This window comes from Garra rufa, chromosome 7, assembly GCF_049309525.1.
Source record: "Garra rufa chromosome 7, GarRuf1.0, whole genome shotgun sequence".
Lineage (NCBI taxonomy): Eukaryota > Metazoa > Chordata > Actinopteri > Cypriniformes > Cyprinidae > Garra > Garra rufa.
The window spans coordinates 50,608,745-50,630,672 of NC_133367.1; the positions used below are offsets into that span (position 1 = coordinate 50,608,745).

Consider the following 21,928-nt stretch of genomic DNA (forward strand, 5'->3'; position numbering starts at 1 on the left):
AATAAAAGCCAATAGTTACTTATGTTATGGCTGATATTGACGTTATATACTAATTTGTCTAATTTATCTTAAAACTAAAATATAAAACTAAATTAAACATCGAACATTTAAAAAAAAGTGCATTTAGGCTTCACAACATTTCATTGTAATGTATAAAAATAAATGTAGTGTTTATTATTTAATATAATTTATTTAATGATCAGTATTTAATACAATTATTTAATTATGACAACTTAATGGCTAATTATTAAAATCCCAAACTGTGTAAATATTTTTTTTAAAAGTGACTCAGTAAAATTAAAAAATTGAAACAACCGAATTTTGCATTACAACATTATAAATTAAAAAGTAAAAATGTTTAGTCCTTTCTCATAATTTATTATAATTAAAAAATATTATTAATTATAATTTATATTAAATTATAAAAAAATAAAAAAATAAATAATAATAATAATAAATTACAAAAATTAAACATTTTAAGCAAGTGCATTATTATTAACGTGTGTGTAAATATATATATATATTTTTTTACAGTAACATTAAATATATTTTATTTAATTATTGAGTATTTAATATATTTATTAATAACATTATGTTCATTATGGCGTATTAAAATTTCAAATTGATACACATTTTTATTTTGTATTTTTATATACTTTCTTGATATACGCTTATTTTATATAATAATAAAAAAAATATATATATATATATATATATATATATATATATATATATTTGTATTATTAAATATAAATTAAAAAATATTTAATATAATTAAATAATAATATTTATCTAATATTCACTTTATTTAATATATATTGTCTAAAATAAAAATAAATAAATAAATAAAATTAAAAAAATCTAAAAACTAAAACAAACTAAAAAAAATATACATATATATATATATATATATATATATATATATATATATATATATATATATATATATATATATATATATATATATATAATCATTAAATAAAATTCATTTAGTTAATAAGTATTTTATGTAATTATTTAATATTGTTATTATTTTTATTATTTAAAAAAACTTATTTAATACTTATATATTTATACATTTAAGAATAACTATTAGTTAATGGCTGCTTATATTTTTTCTGAATAAACTAAAAAAATGTTAAAAAAAAACTTGAAGTTGTTTATATCAAAATATAGATATTCATTTTGAGAGTATACATGAGTTTTATGATGTTGTTTTGAACAGTCAGACACATATCTTTAGATGACAGAGGAAGTTAAATCCAAAAGATGACATAACGTCAGCTGATCAACCAAATATCATGCTTGTTGAACACTCAGTAACACAGTCCTTCTGTGTGTGGATTGTTTTTGTGGCCTACTTTGACTCATCCTCAGTCATGTGCTGGCCTCATGCCTGCCTTCATGGCCCAATAACCCATTCTCAGAAACAGGAAGTGTCCCTTCAAGCGTTTCTTACTTTTTTCAAGTGCCATCTTGATCATTGTGACCAAACCAACAGAAAAATCTCACCTTATAACATCTCAAAATCAAAAAAGGTGACCATTTATAAACACTTGATAATTTAGTTGTCTATTTTTCCCTCTTAGTTGTTGTTGTAGTGTTAGTTTGGTCCAGCAGAGGGAGCCGTCTGGACTCCTTTGCTTACTGTGACTGAAGGAATCCTCCTCTGATTGTTTGTTCCTTCCTGTCCGCAGGGTTTCCTGATTGGTGCCCGTCCCGAGAACGCCTGCGTGCCCATCGACCCCCCGCCCCTGCGGGACAACCTCAGCAGCGCCTTCATCGTGCTGATCAAGCGCTTCGACTGTAACTTTGACATCAAGGTAGGTTTGGCCGCAGGAAGTTGTGATCCCCTCGTTATGTGTTTGGCAAAGCACCAGTGGTTTCCCCTTCACGAGTCTCACTGGAAACGTGGGAAATGCCGATTTCACAAGCCGTTTTGTTTCTGAATGCAGCGTAACGTGTCTCAACGCGCTCCACTATACTTGCAATTGATTGCATGTTTTTCTTTGGCATGGGAAAGATCTCTATCAGCGTAGTCAAACTGCAAATATAACACAAAGACAGCTGTATGCTGGCAGTATAAATACAGGCGTTTCCATATAATACATAATACATTTAAAATTACAATTATAATATGATTATAATAAATTATAATCTTTGTAAAACATAAAATACATTTATAATTAATAATTTCTATTAAAAACATCCTCCTCCTACTACTAAAACTACAAACACAGGTAACATAGAAACGCCTGCATCCAAGTACGCAAATGCACTCCAAAATGCAAACTCGGCCCCCGCTCTTCAAGACGTGCTTCATTGCAACACGTTTGTGCTGCCGGCAAATCATATGCAAAGGCTTCAAGAGGTCCGCCTGCAGTTTCTGTTCACCTGCGGGACTTTGGATGACTTCCAGACACAGTGCCACATAACTCCTGTCGCACTGTTCAAAATATTCCTCCTGTACTACAATAAACCGTTAATCATCAACAGCGCTGTGGAGTTTGTCCACCATTTTAAGGGGCGTACAGAGATAAAAACAAAAAAAAAAACATAAGCTGCAAGCAAAAGCATAACATTTTGGCGCATCTTTTGCAGAAGTTCATTTAAGTGATGATATTTTTTACCTAAAGCTGATATTATATCTGTGATCTTCACGTGATGTGAGTGTGATAGATGTCTTTGTCTGAGGAATGTCTTGAATGCTCTTATCACTCCTTGTGCAAACATTCACTAATCGCTAATCCAGCACTGCAGGAATCTCGAAACCACATTACCTAAAGCACACTTATTTATGCAGTAACACAGCACTAGTGTGTGTTTTGACTTGTTTCAGTCTTGGCTTGTTGCATTTTAAAAGTAAGAATCTGACATGTGGTTCTCAGTTCTGCCATTAGTGGCCGCTGTTGAAAATAAAAGAAGGTAAAATTTATTATACCAGAACAACCTTAAGCTAAATTGTACTGCACTAATACCTTCATTGATCAAGTTGACTAAGGTTCACTATTCGTGTGAACATTTATTTAATTTTAATTTAGCGATGAAACTCTATTGTAATTGTTAGAATAGCCAGAGATCTCTACGTAAAACTGATCGTACAGACGAAACCGTAAATCGTAGAGACTTGAAACTTGGAGGGATGGTAGTACTCAGGCCATCTACAATGTCACCAAGGCTCACCCCAATCGGCCTGACGGGGGCGCTGTAGCGAACAAAAATGTACAAAATGCTCATAACTTAAACCGTTAGTCGCAAGCTCAAGTGTCTTATGTCGTTGGAATCCTTGGCTCATGCTGGACAAAAAAATATTTTTGCTACTTTTACAAACTAGCATGATTGGAACTAAACTAGTACGGATTCTATGAGCAAATATCAATAATTATTAAAAAAGCTGAACTTTAGACTCGCCGTCGCAAAGTGACGCCGAAACGTTCGAAAGGGACACTTTTAGTGAAATCCCTAAAACTCCTGAACGGAATGAGATATATTTGCCAAACTCTTTGCAGAATGCTTATGTAAGAGCTCAATCTGAAGTCGCAGGAAAAAATAGTGGAGCTTGGCCACTTGGTGGCGCTATAAGAGGGTAAAAAAACATAAAAATGTCCATACCTATGCAACCATTTGTCCTATCAACATGAAAATCACTGTGCACGGTCTTGGTCCAAAGTGCCACAAGTGTCTGTAAGGACATTTGCATATCTCAAAAAACATGGCCACCATTGTCCAATTAGGTTTGAGCACCTATTAGACAAGGTTAACAGAGGCTGAAAACTGGGGGGAACGAAACTCAGTGGACCTGTTTGACTCATGACCTGTTTTGCAAGGACGTAAACCGTTTTTTTTTTTTTTTTTTGCACATGCACACGATGTTCATATCATACGATAGAACTCCTGAAGTTCACTATTTGTGTGAAAATTCATTAAAGAAGCCTTTATGACTCAAGGGTTATGTTTTTAACAATTGTACTTTTTAGAATGGCCAAGGATCAGCGATCTCCACGTAAAACTGCATGCAGACCAAACCGTAAGTCGTAGAGACTTGAAACTTTAAGGGATGTTAGTACTCACACCGCCAACAATGTCACCAAAGCTCACCCCAATCGGCCTGACGGGGGCGGTACAGCGATCAAAAGTACGAAATGCTCATGACTGCTAAACCATCGGTCACAGGCTCAAGCGTCTAATGTCGTTGGAATCCTTGACTCACGTGGGCTCACTACTTCTACGAACTAGTCCTAGTTTTTTTGGCTGATCGGAACTAAACTAGTGCAGAAAGATTCTCTGGAGAGCGAATATCATTATTTATCAAAGAAGAAACTTTCGACTCGCCCATAAATCCCTAAAACTCCCTAAAACTCTTGAATGGATTGAGATTGATTTGCCGAACACTTATGTAAGAGCTATAAGAGGGAAAAAATAGCGTTATAAGAAAAAAAAATAGCTATACTTTCGCAACCATTTGTCCTATCAACATGAAAATTGCTGTGCACTGTCTTTAAGTGTCTGTAAAGACATTTGGGTATATCAAAAAAATAAAGCCGCCATTGGTTGATAAAGTTTGAGCACCTATTAGACAATATATCGGCCTCCGCTAAATTCAGGGGGGAACAAAACTTGGTGGACCTGTTTGACTCACAGCCTCAAAGTAGGGCTGGGCAATTAATCGAAAAATAATCGAAATCGACATTCAGAACCTATAATCGTTAAAATTTTTCCAGGAAGATTATTTCAATTACTTTCCCTTTAAAAAACACTAGCGCTCCGTTCCGTTATTCCGCCGACATGTCGATGGAGAGCTTAAACAGTATTTATACAGTAAAAAGTATTTACAGGATATACAAGGGTAATTTTATTTAGAGGCGATACTGCTTATTTTCTACTTTTAATATGAAAAACATTGAAAATTATTTATTTTGTTTCCAATAGTGCAAGTTATTTATTTTCACTAATTTAAGAAAAATGTGACTTTTCGTTTTAAGCAATGCTTGCTTTAATTTCAGTTGTTCAACACTGATTTCAATTAATAATCATAGATCGTAGATAGTGTGTTTCCTTCAATTATTTTAAAATCAAGTAATGCACCCTTCATCCAAAAATCTCTCGCTTGTAATATGTGAACATATTTACTGTACAAAACTTGTCAGTGAACTATGAGGGCAAAAAAATAATTATTATATAAATATAATTAAATATAATTTTATTAATAAATAAAATAATCGTTCATTAATCGTAATCGGGTTAAAATGTTCAATTAATCGAGATTTTGATTCTAAGCCAAATTGCCCAGCCCTACCTCAAAGGTATATGAGAAATTTGAAAGAAATCTTTGTTTTTCAAGGGCGTAAACAGTTGTGCATTGCGCTTTTTTCCCCGCACATACACAATGGTTCATATCATACGAAAGAGCTCCTCATTCTAGACAACTTTGCTTCTAGAACCACTGCTGTCAACCAGATTGTTTGTTAAATGATTGAGAAGATGTAAAAAAAAACTACTTTTGCGAACTAGTCCTAGGTTTTTCACTCAATTAAAAAAAAACGACAGGGTTGTTTAGAAAAAGGGGACTTGTCTGAATTTACCCAAAATCCTATAAAGCCTAAAGGAAAACTCAAAACTTCACAAATCCTGGTGAACAGATGCAACAGGTGATTCGCTAGAACAGTCATAAATGTTACAAAACATAATATTTTTTGTAGTACAGCAAATACTATCTACTATTTAATATTTTTAGTTCAATAATTTTGTAATTTATCTTTTTATTTTTAACAATTGATTTAAAAAAAATACATTTTATTATAAATGTGGAAGTAATTTTCTCATAATTTGTGTAAAGGTTTTACTTTTGAGATTTTTCCATTATCCTCATTCCTAATTCCCATTTTTAGTGTAAAAAAGGGAAATACTATAATACAGTTATTTCTAAAAGTGTATAAAAAAACTCAATTTTATCAGATTTATTTTATATACAGTAGTGAGAATTACTATTGTCACATTAAAAAAAGCTAATATTTCTTATTTCTTTAGATTTCGAGGTGAACTCTGATTCAGACATGTTCCCCTTGTTTCCCCTGTTAAAGGGATAGTTAAAATTACCCTGTGATTTACTCACCCTCAAGCCATCCTAGGTGTATATGACTTTATTTTTTCAGACGAATACAATCAGTTATATTACCAAATGTCCTGGCTCTTCCAAGCTTTATAATGGCAGTGAATGGTTGTTGAGATTCTGAAGTCCAATTAAGTGCATCCATCCATCATAAAAAGTGCTCCACACGACTCGAGGGGGTTAATAAAGGCCATCTGAAGCTAGAGATAATGGTTTATAAAGTTTTTAATATAAATATTTTTCTTACACAAACGTCAATTCACTTCCGTGTGGAGCACTTTTTATGATGGATGGATGCACTTTTAAATCTTAACACGCCAGGATGTTTTTTAATATAACTCCAACTGTATTTATCTGGAAGAAGAAAGTCATATGCACAAAGGATGGCTTGAACTGTCTCTCTAAGCTAAACCAGTGTGTTCATGTGAATGCACAATACATGTGCCAAACAAGTCTTGTATATGTGGGTCGGTGGAGTGCACATATGACGCCTGTGTTTATCTGAACACAATGCTTCTGTCTCTGTCCAGGTCCTCCATGCGCAGAAGGCCGGCTACAAGGCGGCGATTGTCCACAATGTGGACTCTGATGACTTAATCAGCATGGGATCCAATGATCGTAAGTTCCTGCACACGAATGCATAAAACATGCAGCGGAGACACGCGCTCATGTGTTCCTCTGCGGGACAATGCTGCGATTCACAAACCTCAGCCCCTGTGCTGCTAATAACCGATGCCGTTTATTTATGAATTCTGACCGAGTCGTAATGTCGTCTGACTTGGAATGTCAGGAGGAAGGGCAAAAATGAAATTGTGCTGAATATTCACTCACCCTCAGGCCGTCCAAGATGTAGATAAGTTTGTTTGATCATCAGATTTGGAGAAATGTAGCATTACATCACTTGCTCACCAATGGAAGTGAATGGGTGCCGTCAGGATGAAAGTCCAAACAGCTGATGAACACATCACGATAATCCACAACATATTTCTATATTTTAATAATGACAACTCTCATATAGATTTAACAGCATTTGATAGACAAGAATGGAGTGTAGGATTGGCATTGAACAGATAGACAGGTGGTGCTGGGGAGGAGGACGGTGGCTAAGTAAAATTCTGCGTTTTCATTTATTTATTTATTTATTAATGATGAGCTATTTCTCTAAAGTGGACATACATTTAAAATAAATATTATTTTAAATTTTAAAACACACTTTTAAGTATTTAACATGAATTTACCATGGTTCTGGTTGCATTTAGTCTCCCTTTGTCATTTTTTTGCAGTGGATATTCTCAAGCAGATCGACATTCCTTCAGTGTTTATTGGTGAAGAAGCGGCCAACTCTCTCAAAGAGGATTACATCTATGAGAAAGGGTGAGGGCTCGCATTTCACTACTGAATACTTCACTGTTCAGATGGTTACTTAACAGAAACATCTTATGAATTCAGCTGCGTTGGTGCTCCAAGAGTCATATGACAATATAAAAAGTCTGCTGTTCATACAAACTCTGAAAATGTAAAGTATTCAGAAACATTTTTTTTTACACCATAATTACTGATTCAAATTAAAAGATTGATATCTTTAATTATGTATAATAAAATATATAAAAATAATGCATTAAATAAAAAATGTAAGTTATAAGTATTAATGTCTGTTTTTAAGACCAGTCGTCGTATGAAATCCTTGCTTTGTGTTTTCAGTGGTCATGTGATTCTCATGCCGGACTTCAGTTTGCCTCTGGAGTATTATCTGATCCCATTCCTCATCATTGTTGGAATCTGCCTCATCCTCATTGTAGTTTTCATGGTGAGTCACGATTGTGTGTTAATAAAGAAAAAATATATGTGAGCCAACAACCAAATGTATTAAGTCTTGCCTGAGATGTTTGCATCTTTTCAATCTCAGATCACAAAGTTTGTACAGGACAGACATAGAGCCAGGAGAAGTCGCTTACGCAAGGACCAGCTGAAGAAACTCCCAATTCACAAGTATAAGAAAGGTAAGACACATCTTAAAGTCTGACACTGAGAATACATTGTGGTTCAGTTCGAAAACATAAAACATCTCATACAAAAAGATTTTAGTTTGAAAATAATTAATACTTTTATTCAGCAAGAGTGTATTAAATTGATCAGATGTTATAGAAGTTATATTGTTACTAAAAAGTTGTATTTCAAATAAATTCAGTTCTTATGTAAAGTCATTTTTGCTTATTCATATAGTTCATCGAAGGACAGCAACAAAGACATTGTTTAATAAAATGTGACCCTGGAGCACAAAACCAGTCTTAAGTCGCTGGGGTATATTTGTAGCAATAGCCAAAAATACATTGCATGGGTCAAAATGATCGATTTTTCTTTTAAGCCAAAAAGCATTAGGATATTAAGTAAAGATCTTGTGCCATGAAGATATTTTGTAATTTTCTACTGTAAATATATAATACTTTATTTTTGGTCAGTAATATGCATTGCTAAGAACTTCATTTGGACAACTTTTAAGGTGATTTTCTCAGTATTTAGATTTTTTTGCACCCTCAGATTGCATATTTTTAAATAGTTGTATCTCTGCCAAATATTGGCCTGTCCTAACAAACCATACATCAATGGAAAGCTTATTTATTATAAATCTCACGCCGGTTTCACACCGCAAGCGTGAGCAGAGCGTGAGCTTCACGTCAGCGTAACTACAGCGTTACTGCAGCTGCAGACTCGAAAGAGTATTCACACTGGAAGCGTTTGTAGAGCGTGCAGCGGCTCCAAAGCATTTAGTAATCAGCGTTTCTCTGTGAAACTGATTACAGGTAAATATGAAATTAATAATGAAACTGCAGAAGCAGATTCAACCCATGCCTTTTCCTTCGAAGATAAGTATTTGTAATACTTATTGGTGGGATCATAAAACACTTAGGGAAGCGGGGCACAAACAAAGCATTTTGGCTAGTTTATGTGTCTCGTGTTCTATGAAAGCTGTGTTTGGAGGGAGTGGAGTGTTTTTCTAAATGTTTCATCTATTTGCGCACATTATTTTGAACTATACTGTGTAGCTGTGTGTTGCGATTAGGGTCGTTCCCACATAGTTGCGATGTGTTCATTGTCAAACTCAAAAATAGATTATTTTTATTATAACTTTTTTTAAATGGCATTATTTGAGAAATTAATAATTTTAATTTATTGACCAAATATTTTAGTTTGTCGTATATATTTTTTTCATTCGATCAGATAACATTTGAAGCTGTCATTTGATGATGTTACAACGTGCTCCTCACGTGTTACAATGTACCCCACCCCCGGGGCATGTTGTCACATTTCACTTCCTTTCTTTTGAGGTAAATAACGAAAAACGTACACACTGTAATTATGAAACAAAGCGACTTATTTGTACTAGACAAACAACATTTACACAAACTGAGAAATGCAAAAAGTGTTACTTTTTGTGCTCCCCAAATCATAAAGCTGCACATGAATGAGGTAAAATATGGGTAGCACTAGCCTACATATGTGTATTTTTTTTTATTTTATTATTATTATTATCATTATTATTATTATTATTATTTTACCTTTAGTTATACAGTGCTTTATACAATCCAAGACTCAATCATAGCAGCTTTTTCTCGATGCAAAAAAAAGGAAAGAAAAGAAAAGAAAAAATAATTTTTCTGCCATTAACAGTTTGTAATTTTTTGGCTATTTTTTTTTACACCATGATTGCACCCAAACTGAATAATTAAAAACACGTTTATATCTTCTGTAAGCCTACATATTTTGGATACTTCATATTCTTTTGATAACGACTCTTGTTAAATTCACTAGACATGCGTATTATATGTGCATTTTAAGCTTGTTCTATGCATTTATAGAACTTTTTTGTGTGAAATCATATTTATTTTGGCCATCAAAGTGTACTGTCACTTTATTTGAGCGTGAGCAGCGCAGCAAAAATAGACTCGGCGCCAAAACCATCGCGTCAGCGCTGCTCACGCTACGCTCCTGCTTGACGCTCACGCGCTGCTCCTTCTGCCGGTGTGAATGCACTCGTTTGTTAACATGGGCGCCGAAAAAATTAGGCGCTGCTCACGCGCCGCTCACGCTCTGCTCACGCTTGCGGTGTGAAACGGGCCTCAATTTTAATTAAAGCTGCAAGCAGTGATGAAAGGGCCCTCGCAACTGGGCTCAATACCGAATGGTGGTTTTAGGAAAACAGCAAGCGGAATATGTCAAAGTCATTTGTATGTGCCAACCTTCCTGCTGCCAGCTGGTGGTGCTATGCCTATAACTGATTATTGGCATGTAGATGTGTTCAGGCCAGCGCTTTTATCAAACATATGAAGTTTGGTGCAGATTGGACATTGCATGTTTAAGGTAATGTAAAACAAATCATTTCCTGGTGCCAGCAGGTGGTGCTATGATTATAACAGAATATTGGTCTTCAGATGTGTTCAGGTCAGGACTCTTGTCGAACGTATGAAGTTTGAGGGAGATCGGACATTTTATGGCGTTACAAAAACTTCTATTTCCATGGCAGAATATCGAAATTTGTCATGCCGCCACGGACACGCCTTTTAACGAAAACTCAAGATCTTCACAATTTAACATTGTTAAGGCCTTTAGATTAGACTGACCAATTTTGGTGTTGATTTGTATAAATCTCTAGGAGGATTTCGCTACACCGTAAAATATGTCACTTCCTATTGCTAGCAGGTGGCGCTATGACCATAACTGAATATGGGCATGTAGATGTCTTCAGGTCAGGACTCTTATCAAATGTGAAGTTTGGGGCATTGTATGCCTGAGTTACAGCAACTTCCTGTTTCGTGGCGAAACATTGAAATTTGTCAGGCCGATAAGGATACACCCTTCAACGAAAACTCTAGATCTTCACGTCACATGGGCCTTTAGATTAGACCGACCAAATTTGGTGGTGATCTGAATAAATCTCTAGGAGGAGTATGTTCAAGTACGACGCCTAAAAATGGCTAAAATGAAAAAAAATTTGTACTGATTTATTTAAACTGGCCATCTAATTGGCATCTTGTGGGAAAATCCAATGTTTTGTCCCATTTATTACTTACTTCCTGTATGTACTAGAAATATTGCAGCAAATATCTAGTATGCAGAACATTATATACTTCAAATATAAACTCTATACGTCATATATACTCTATACTATTACACTCTTAAAAATAAAGGTGCTTTAAAGGGTTCTTCAAGCGATGCCATAGAAGAACCATTTTCGGTTCCACAAAGAACCATTCAGTCAAAGGTTCTGAAGATCCTTCTTTCACCACAGAGAACCTTTGGTGAAATATAAAGGTTCTTCAGATGTTAAAGGTTTTTTATGGAACCATTTAAACAAAAAAGGTTCTTCTATGGCACCGTGAAGCACCTTTATTTTTGAGTGTAGAATGGGCTTTTTAGCCTTTTTATTTTGATGTTGTGAAGCTGTTGTCTTGCTGGTCCATCAGTATTCGGTATTATCCGTGCTGGACGGACAGCCTGGCATTGTGGTCACGTGACGAATGTGGGTGAAATGTGGAATTCCCCTCCCGCGCTGGAGCTCTCGGCATTTCCACCTCCTCATAGTGAATCATCAAGCCATTTTACAACCAAATCAACACCGTGACCATTGACCATTCACAGTGTGCTTGCTTGAATGAGCATCCTGTTCAGCTCAGTCATAGTGCAGGCATTAGAATTGCATTCGCCTGTAAAGCAATGATGCAGTGAAAGCAGACGCTGAAGATGTTCCTCCTGAAGAAGGTGTCGGACGTCACTTTCACTGGGTGTAAGAAAACTCTGCGGTCGGGACTCAGGTTACAGACACCTGTGTTCATGTATCCACTTTCAAACAAATGAAAGGTGTGCAAGATTTTCTAAACCCAGCAAGCCGGAGGCAGCAGAACGTGTCCGATTCGTCTTTTACGCTTCAGATATTTAGAGCAAATTAAAGTCATATAAGCATAAAGGTCATTTGTAATTGTTTCCATCGTACGTATTTACCAGATGTCGAGTGGATAATTTATCACCAACAAGTGAATGCTACCACACTCTTAAAAATAAAGGTTAAACCATTTTTGTCTAAATGGGTTCATAAAGAACCTTTAACATCTGGAGAACCTTTCAGTTTCACAAAAGTATCTTTGTAGCAAAAGAAGGATGTAATATGATCTTCAGATTATAAAAAGGTAAGAAAGAGATGGTTCTTTAAAGAACCTTTGACTAATCCATACCTTGTGGAACCAAAAATGGTTCTTCTATGGCATCGCTGTGAAGAACCTTTTAAAGCACCCTTATTTTTTAAGAGTGCAGGAGGACACTGACTTAAAATTGGTTCAGAAATTGGCTTTATTTTCTTTATGCAAAACAAATGGACATGAGCAAGAAAGTTTGACTGGTTGATGTTTACAGAGTATAGTGGAGAACAAGGCTGTCAGGATATTAAATTTTCACCTACTGTGTTAAAGTAACGTCCGGATACTGCTGCTGCTATTTTTCAAATATTTCCATCCAATATTCTGTGTAGTATTAACACAGCATCATTATTATTATTTTATTTTTTTTTAGTAACAATTTGCTGTAATTTTAATTAAAACTGATGTATAGTGAAAATATATTTTTTTATACATGTACATGTATTATTTAAATTTATATACATCTGATATACCAATAATTTTCATTATTATTCTGTACTTTTGTCATGAGTTGTTTTTCTTAAAAATGATTAAAAAAAATGTTTTTTTTTTTAAATGTTTTACTAGGACGGTTTAACGCAGCAACTTTATTAATTAGTTATGAAATAATTAGGGCAATTCAAATATTTTAATACAGTTTTGTCCCGATCTATCACAAGCTTAAATCTGGTTTTACACAACACTACAGTAATTAAGAAGTTGATATTGTGGTATATTTTAAACACAATATTGTGTTTTTCTACATTTTGCAGACAACATATTACCTTTGAAGCCACGGCAGAATTGCTGTCCATCTCAGAGCAACACAGCGGTTTAGTTTCTAAATGAATCTGCATCTTGAACGAATCGTGAGAATCAGTAATGATTTAAAGCTCCATTCATAAAGTGAGCTGTTTACTTAAACTCTGAGTGAATCAGCCGTTTGAAAGAATCTAATGGAAGACATTTACCGCTTACTGCTGGCAGATTTAGTTACTTGTTTAGAGTATTAATTCATTAAATAATAATACTAGTAATAATAATACTAATCAAAACATTAAAGGGAAAGTTCCATCGTCATTTACTCATCCTTGTGTCATTTCAAACCTTTCTTTTGTGTAACATAAAAAAGGTAATTTGAGATGTTTCAAGCGATGCCATAAAGTTTATGTTGAATCAAAGAAAATATTTATTTCTAAAGCTACAGTTTGTAATGTCTACTTGATACTTTCTCATTTAACACAACAATAGCTGTAAATAATCTTTTGTGGGCATTTTCACAGTCAAATTTATTTTGCGATTAATCGAATCATCATTTGATCAATTAATTAAACGTTTTCATCGACTGACAGCCCTACATTTTTTGCTGATGGCACAATTTACCCCAAATCATTCATGCTGAGTCATTTTTAAATATAGTAAGATTAACCCACTGACTTCCTCCGTATCGTCCTTAACACATATAGTTGTTTCATTGATTTCAACATCATAAATACTGAGATGTTTCTCAAATTATCTTCTTTTATGTTCCATTGTTTTATTTTATGTTAAATAAAAAAAAAAAAACATTTCTTTCTAAAGCTACAATTTGTAATGTCTACTTGATACTTTCTCATTTAACACAACAATAGCTTTAAAAAAATTTTGGTAGGGAATTTCAGTCAAATTTATTTTGCGATTAATCGAAACATCATGTAATTAATTAGATAAAATATTTGAATCGACTGACAGTCCTACATTTTACATATTGTTTTTTAAAATTTGCTGATGGCACAATTTACCCCCAAAGCATGTATGATGAGTCCTTTCTAAATATAGAAAGATTAACCCACTGACTTATCCTGTATCATTCTTGACACAAGCAGTTGTTTGAATCCCATCACACAGATAGAGACAAGCAATCGTGTGCGCTTCACCCTAATGTTCACCTTCCTCTGGTTCCCGCTCATGGTGTCTCTGCTGACTCATTGGTTTTCTTCATCCGGCCGCTGTGCTGATTCATCGGTTCTGCCAGCCGCTGCAGTCTGCCTCACTGAGAGGGAGAGAGAGAGAGAGAGAGCAGCGGGTCGGATGGGTTTTTCCTGTGGTATGACGGTGCAGCTGGACCTCACTCAGAACACACAGCTGCTGTCATGACCGTTATACGACTCAGACCGGAAAACGCACTGGCGCTCACTGGTGTTCTGCTTTACTGCAGACTAGTGCAGCCATTGCTAAAACACATCTCAGGGATTCAGACCTTGAGATTTCAACTCTTAGCTGTAGCTGCCTCATACGGTTTCTAACTATGTAACAAGAAAGACAGAGCATTTCAGCATATTAGATATATCATGAAAATACTGGTACAATACTATTATAAAAATATTATTTTTATAGTATAGATTTATTTTTTCTTTAAATAAGGAACAATTTTTCATTTACACAGTTAATGTTGTCGAGTGGAGATTCAAGCAAGAAATTAAACTGTAAGATATTTCTAGTATCAGTATTAAACCTCTATAAATATATATAAATAATAAATATTGCATTTTTATTCATATAGACTTCATATCATGAATATTTGCACAATCAAAACATTTGCCAATCACTATTACTGGTCTTGAAATGATCTTGAGGAGAAGTAATGGTGATGTAATACAATTACTTCATGCAATACAATTGTTAAAACAATTATACAGTTTTGGTTAATTTTCTATTGCCCAAACTAACAAAAAATTGTGCAAATATATCATGAATATTGGACGAAATTTACTCATTCAAAATCACCGCGAATCGCTAGTCTATTTGATGTGGTCTCGAAAAAATTATTAAAGTAAAAAAAAAAAAAAAGATACAATATTGGTTAATTTTCTATTGCTTAAAAAATCAGTACAAGTATATCATATTCGCAAAATCAGAACCTTTGTAAATCACTGTTGCAATTCTACTTGATGTAAACTTGAAGAAAATTTATGGTGGGGAAAAAAAAAACATAAAACCGTAAGGGGAAAAAATGGTTAATTTTCTATCGCCAAGGAATCAGTGGAAATAAATCATGAATATTTCCAAAAACGAAACCTTTGCCAATCACTATTGCACTATTGCTAGTTTACTTCTTGAGGAAAATTAATAATGGAAAAAAAAAAAAAATATATATATATATATATATATATATATATATATATATAACAAAACTTTAAAAAAAAAAGTTTTTTGTATTGCCAAAAAGTTTAGTGCAAATATGTCACGCATATCGGATATCTACTGAATTTAACAGAAAATTAACCAAAAAATTTACTACAATCAAAAAATTGTGTAAACATGTCATAAATATTTGATATGTCTACGGAATTTGCCAATTTGATAGAAAATAATAGAAAATTAACACAAAAAAAAAAACCTGAAAATATATCATTAAAATTGGATGTCTACTGAATTAGCAAATTCAAATCATTGCAAATCGCTAGTCTACTTGATGTGATCTTGAGGAAACTTAGTCATAAAGGAAAAATAATTGATTATTGTAAAATCTCACCAAAAAGAAGTTTGGATAATTGTCTATTCAATCTGAAGTGATGTTACGGAACATTCCCGGTGCAGAAAAAAACCCAAATGGAACAATTTTGATTCATTTTCTATTAAAGGGATAGTTCACCCAAAAATGAAAATTTTATGTTTATCTGCTTACCCCAAGGGCATCCAAGATGTAGGTTACTTTGTTTCCTCAGAAAAAACACAAACGAATATTTTTAACGAAAACCGGTGCAGTCTGCCAGCCTTATCATGGACGTGGATGGGCACCAAACCTTTAAAAGTAGACAAAAACATGCACAGACAAATCCAAAATCCATTGATGTCTTAAGACACGAAACGATCGTTTTTTGTGAGAAACTGAACAGTATTTATATCATTTTTTACCTTTGATACACAGCCACGTCCATCTGTCATGTGCACGAGTTTGGCATAAGTAACGTGAGCACGCGCTTCTGGCGTAGAATACGCAAACGCCGTAAGGGGAAATCAGCGAAAAGTCCCGGATGAGTTTGCGCAAACTAATGTAATCTTTTAGCTTTAAATCGGTTTAAACAATCAGGATAAGCACAAGTAATTACCATTTTGAATAGCCGCTATACCCACAATCTCTGTGCTCTGTGTAAACAATGAGTGTCGTATACATGCGACAGATCGCTTCCGGCGTTTGCGTATTCTACGCTAGAGCGCGTGCTCATGTGACGTGACTGATGCCAAACTCGTGCACATTACAGATGGACGTGGCTGTGTATCAAAGGTTAAAAATGATATAAATACTGTTCAGTTTCTCACAAAAACCGATCGTTTCGTGTCTTAGGACATCAATGTATCGTCACGAGCCGCAGGGTGTAATTTGGATTTGTCTGTGCATGTTTTCGTTTACTTTTAAAGGTTTGGTGCCCATCCACGTCCATGATAAGGCTGGCAGACTGCACAGGTTTTCGTTAAAAATATTCATTTGTGTTTTTCTGAGGAAACTAAGTCACCTACATCTTGGATGCATTGGGGGTAAGCAGATAAACATCAAATTTTCATTTTTGGGTGAACTATCCCTTTAACAAAAAAATCAGTGCAAATATATTACTGTACAGTGTGTGTGTATATATATATGTGACCCTGGACCACAAAACCAGTCTTAAGTCGCTGGGGTATATTTGTAGCAATAGCCAAAAATACATTGCATGGGTCAAAATTACAGATTTTTCTTTTATGCCAAAAATCATTAGGAAATTAAGTAAAGATCATGTTCCATGAAGATGTTTTGTAAAATTCCTACTGTAAACCTATCAAAATGTAATTTTTGATTAGTAATATGCATTGTTAAGAGCTTAATTTGGACAACTTTAAAGGTGATTTTCTCAGTATTTTGATTTTTTTGCATCCTCAGATTCCAGATTTTCAAATAGATGTATCTCGGCCAAATATTGTCCTATCCTAACAAACCATACATCGATAGAAAGCTTATTTATTGAGCTTTCATATGATGCATACACCTCAGTTTTGTAAAATTTAACCTTATGACTGGTTTTGTGGTCCAGGGTCACATGATGACAAATTAAGTGCATTTCAAACATGTAACCCATTAGTTGCAGGTTTTCCTTTAAACCATAAATATCAGTTCAGATCGAAAGAATTTGGTCTAAAAGGTCATTGGTTCACGTGTCGAGTTGTTTCTGTTGTAAACAGAGGACTAGTAATATCCAAACCCGCCGTCTCTGTGAGCTCTTCAACCAAACGTAGAGTCAGTGACATCCAGCAGTGACACATATGAGCTTCTCCATATACGGTCACACGCAGCCATGGCCGTTTGTGTTCGTTTACTGCTTATATAAACACTGAGCATCAGCACAGCCGCTCCTTCATTGGTGGAAAGAAACCTAAAAAAAGCCAGAGGAATTTAAAGGAGGGCAGCTGGAATTCCTGGACTTATTGAGCCTGGAATGTTTTCCTTCATCCTCCAAACCCACAATCTGAAAGCAAACGCTGCACGCTTGTGTGTCAAAAAATCAGAAACCCTTTTAGTGAAGATGTTGATGTTAAATATGAATGTAATGTATGTATTAATTCACTGATGTTTTTGTTAATTCCTTCTAGGTGATTCGTATGACGTGTGTGCTATTTGTTTGGATGAGTATGAGGAAGGAGACAAGCTGCGGGTTCTTCCCTGCTCACATGGTGAGTTTCAGCCCTTGGAAATCAGTTAAATATTTCAGATTCTTTGGTGTTTATAACTGAAGAAACTACTGGAAAACTACTGTAAATTACTATTTATTTGTTTGTTTTTATCAACAAAACATTAGTTATTTAACTCGGTTATTTTCTGTGATGCAAATGAAGCATTTAGCCCAGAGCATTTGATGGAAAAGGTTGTAACCACATCACAAAAGAAAAAAGTAGATTTTTTTTAATAAATACATAAAGGCTGTGAAAAGTAAAAAGTAAAAGATTTATTTATTTTAAACATTTTAATAAAAATCAACCCTTAGTGTATTTTTTTATTTGTTTGTTACTAATTCAAACATTTATGAACTAAATAAATGCATGGCTCTTTTTTAAGATATATATTTAAAAAATTAACACAGGACATAAAAGTACAGAATAATACAAATAATTTGTATATTAGATGTTTAGAAATAAAATATCAAAATATTTAAGAAGACTTTACATGTAAATATATATATATATTTTACATGTATAAAGATTTATGTAATATTTTTTATATGTATAAAAAATATTTATACTATATATTTCTGTATGACAGTTGTAAGGTGTTTTTTTTTAAATAAAATGTGAGTAGTATTTGTTAATACAATTATGTAAAACAAACGAAGGCATGATAGTAATAGATAATTTCTAAGAACAACGCATATAATAAAAGTACAGAATAATAATATGTATATAAATATACATTTAAATACAAAAAAGTTTTACTAAAAAAAATTACATTTTTATACTATGTGTATGTCAGTTTTAAGATAATTTTTAATTAAAATTAGAGCAGTATTTTTAATTGATAAAAATAAAAAAGAAAATGAATAAATAATAATAAAACAAAAATCTAAATTATGAAATAAATGAAGGCATGGCTTTTTTATCTATCTATCCAAAATTGTGTAAAATACTTTGTTTACATTTATTAAAACATATCAGTTTTTTTATTATTAAAGAAATTCAGATATGATAGGTGAAAATAAGATTTTTATTATTTTTAAGAAAACAACTCATGACAAAAGTGCAGAATAATAATACAAATAATTTGTATATTAAATATAAATTTAAATAAAAAAAACTTTTAATTTATAAATTCACATATATAAAAAACTATTTTCACTATGTATTTGTGTACATCCGTTTTAAGCTTAATTAAAATTACAAGTGTTACTTGAGAAAAAAAAAAATAATAATAACCCAGGACATAAAAGTACAGAATAATAATTAAATTAATTTTTATATTAGATGTGTGTGTGTGTGTGTGTATATATAATATATTTTATTAGCCATTATTATATGCTATTTTATGCTATATGCAAATTAAAATTTGAGCAGTTACTAAAATGTAAAAAAATATAATAATAAACGAAGGCACGATAGGGATTTATTTTTATTTTTGTCACTTTTAAGCCAAACAGAAACTCATGACAGAATAATAATAATTTTAAATATATATACACACACACAAAAAATATACTGTACATTTTTTGTGTCCATTTTAAGATTAATCATTTTTTTAAAACTCCTAATTTTAATGAAAAATTAAAGGCATGATAGGAAAAAAAATAATTAAGAAAACTTTTTTATACTTTTGTCATGAGTTGAAGTCTATAAATGTCAGTTTCAAGATCAGTAAGAAAATTGAGCAGTTTTGTGACTTATTTTTTTTAAATTGGTAAATAAATGAAGGCATTATGTGGAAAAAAAAAAAAAAAAAAAGCAACTCATGACATTAAAGTGCAGAATAAGATATAAGAATAATTTATATTAAATCAAATTATTAATAGTTTAAAATGTATATATTTGTACACTTACCATTTAAATGTATATTTGTAGGAGATTATCAGTTTTATTCTAATTTTCTTCTTAATTTAAATCAAGTGGAATTTTATTTAACACTAACACTCTGCACCAATCATCAGCCTACCACTGCAAGTGTGTGGACCCATGGCTGACCAAAACCAAGAAGACCTGCCCCGTCTGCAAGCAGAAGGTCGTACCATCTGACGGCGACTCCGACTCGGACTCTGAATCTGGCGACAGCGGCGGCGAAGAGAACGAAGTGTCTGAAAACACGCCCCTTCTGCGCTCTATGGCCTCCACCAGCGCCCATTCCTTCGGCACCATGTCCGGCTCGCTGTCCCATCCCGACGCAGAGTCCTCAGACTACGACGAGCACAGCGACACTACCGACAGCGAGGAGGAGGTTACCGTCGAGACCGTGGTCGTACAGCTGCAGCAGGAGTGTCCCGACAACATGGAGGCCAACGCTTGAGCCGCTAGCTAACTCGAACTCTCAGTGTTCACAGTTTATCGTCACAAATCTGTTTAACGTTCACCGTGCGGCAACACTATGCAGCGAAATTTTCTAAATCATGATTCGCCCCGAAAGAAAAATAAAAAAGTGAGGAATTGCGCAAAATTTGCCAACGTCACCTTGGGAACGTCATTAGCGCTTGCTGCCAAACTCATCTCAAGACGTGAATCCGATCGCGACCAACTGCATGTTTTATACGACACCATAAGACTTTATTAGCGACACTGACATCACTGTTTTAGTTTGATCATTAACAGGAGCCGTTCCAACCGCTTGGAAGTGTAGTTAGGAAATAACACGTCATTTATATACTGTAAGTAGGAAGTAAGTTGGGTAAGTAGAAGTCGAAAGGTTTTTTTTTTTGATAACACAGTGAACTGTTGCTGATGTCTGTTGCCTTTTAATGTTGCTTTACTGTAAATATTCTTTTCACTCACCCTTGTTTCTAAGTAGTCTACATTCATTTCTCTTCATGAATAAAATACTACACCTTTTGCTGTTTGTGAGTCGATTTGTCATTCAGCGTTTGGAAAAGGGCATGGTTTTAAAAGTTTTAAAATTCCAAAATAATTCCAAGAACGTACACAAAGTTACCAGAATCTTTGGAAACTATTTGGAATATTTAGAAACTATTTAAATTTCCAAAAACCAGAATCTTTGATTGTTTCCAATTTAATTTTACAAACATGTACCAAAATCTTTGGAAACAATTTGGAATATTTGGAAACAACCAATTTAATTTTCCAAAAATGTACCAGAATCTTTTGGAAACAATTTGAAATATTTAGGAACTATTTCAATTTCCAAAAACTTACCAGAATCTTTGGAAATGTTCTGGTGAAATTTCAAAAAACTTAGTTTCTAAATATTCCAAATTGTTTCCAAAGATTCTATTTAAATTTCCAAAAACCAGAATCTTTGAAAACAGTCTAGTAAATTTTCCAAAATACCAGAATCTTTGGGAACAATTTGGAATATTTGGAAACAATCAATTGAAATTTCCAAAAATGTAGCTGAATCTTTGGAAACAGTTTGGAATATTTAGAATCTATTTCAGTTTCCAGAATCTTTGAAAATGTTCCGGTGAATTTTCAAAAACTTACCAGAATCTTTGGGAACAATTTGGAAACAATCAAAATTTCCAAAAATGTAGCAGAATCTTTGGAACAGTTTGGAATATTTAGAATCTATTTCAGTTTCCAGAATCTTTGAAAATGTTCAGGTGAATTTTCAAAAACTTATCAGTATCTTTGGAATATTTCGAAACAATCGATTAAAATTTCCAAAAACATAGCAGAATCTTTTGGAAACAATTTGGAATATTTGGAAATAATCAATTTACCCGAACCATTGGTAACAATTTGGAATATTTAGACACTTATTTCAATTTCCAAAAACATATCAGAATCTTTATAAACAATGTGGAATATATGGAAATAATTTAAATTCCCAAAAAACTTTGGAAACATTCTGATAAATTTCCATAAACTTCCAGAAAACAGTCTTTTTCCGAAGAATAAATTTCCCAAAACTTACCAGAACCTTAGAAAACGGGTGCAATGTTTTATAGATGCTGTATGTAATTTGTTTTCGACTGTGTTGAAGCGTAAAAAT

General features: G+C 33.4%; 1 protein-coding gene across 1 annotated transcript in view; it reads left to right on the forward strand.

Annotated features, from left to right (window-relative positions):
• Nucleotides 1-20,808, forward strand: part of rnf13 (ring finger protein 13) — a 35,921-nt gene extending 15,113 nt beyond the window's left edge. Inside the window, exons 4-10 of the mRNA XM_073844695.1 lie at nucleotides 1,698-1,823; nucleotides 6,640-6,727; nucleotides 7,393-7,483; nucleotides 7,811-7,916; nucleotides 8,016-8,109; nucleotides 17,881-17,961; nucleotides 19,920-20,808. Coding sequence (XP_073700796.1) covers nucleotides 1,698-1,823; nucleotides 6,640-6,727; nucleotides 7,393-7,483; nucleotides 7,811-7,916; nucleotides 8,016-8,109; nucleotides 17,881-17,961; nucleotides 19,920-20,272 — 939 coding nt within the window. The 3' untranslated portion in view covers nucleotides 20,273-20,808. The remainder of the gene's footprint in view (nucleotides 1-1,697; nucleotides 1,824-6,639; nucleotides 6,728-7,392; nucleotides 7,484-7,810; nucleotides 7,917-8,015; nucleotides 8,110-17,880; nucleotides 17,962-19,919) is intronic.
• Nucleotides 20,809-21,928: the final 1,120 nt, after the last annotated feature.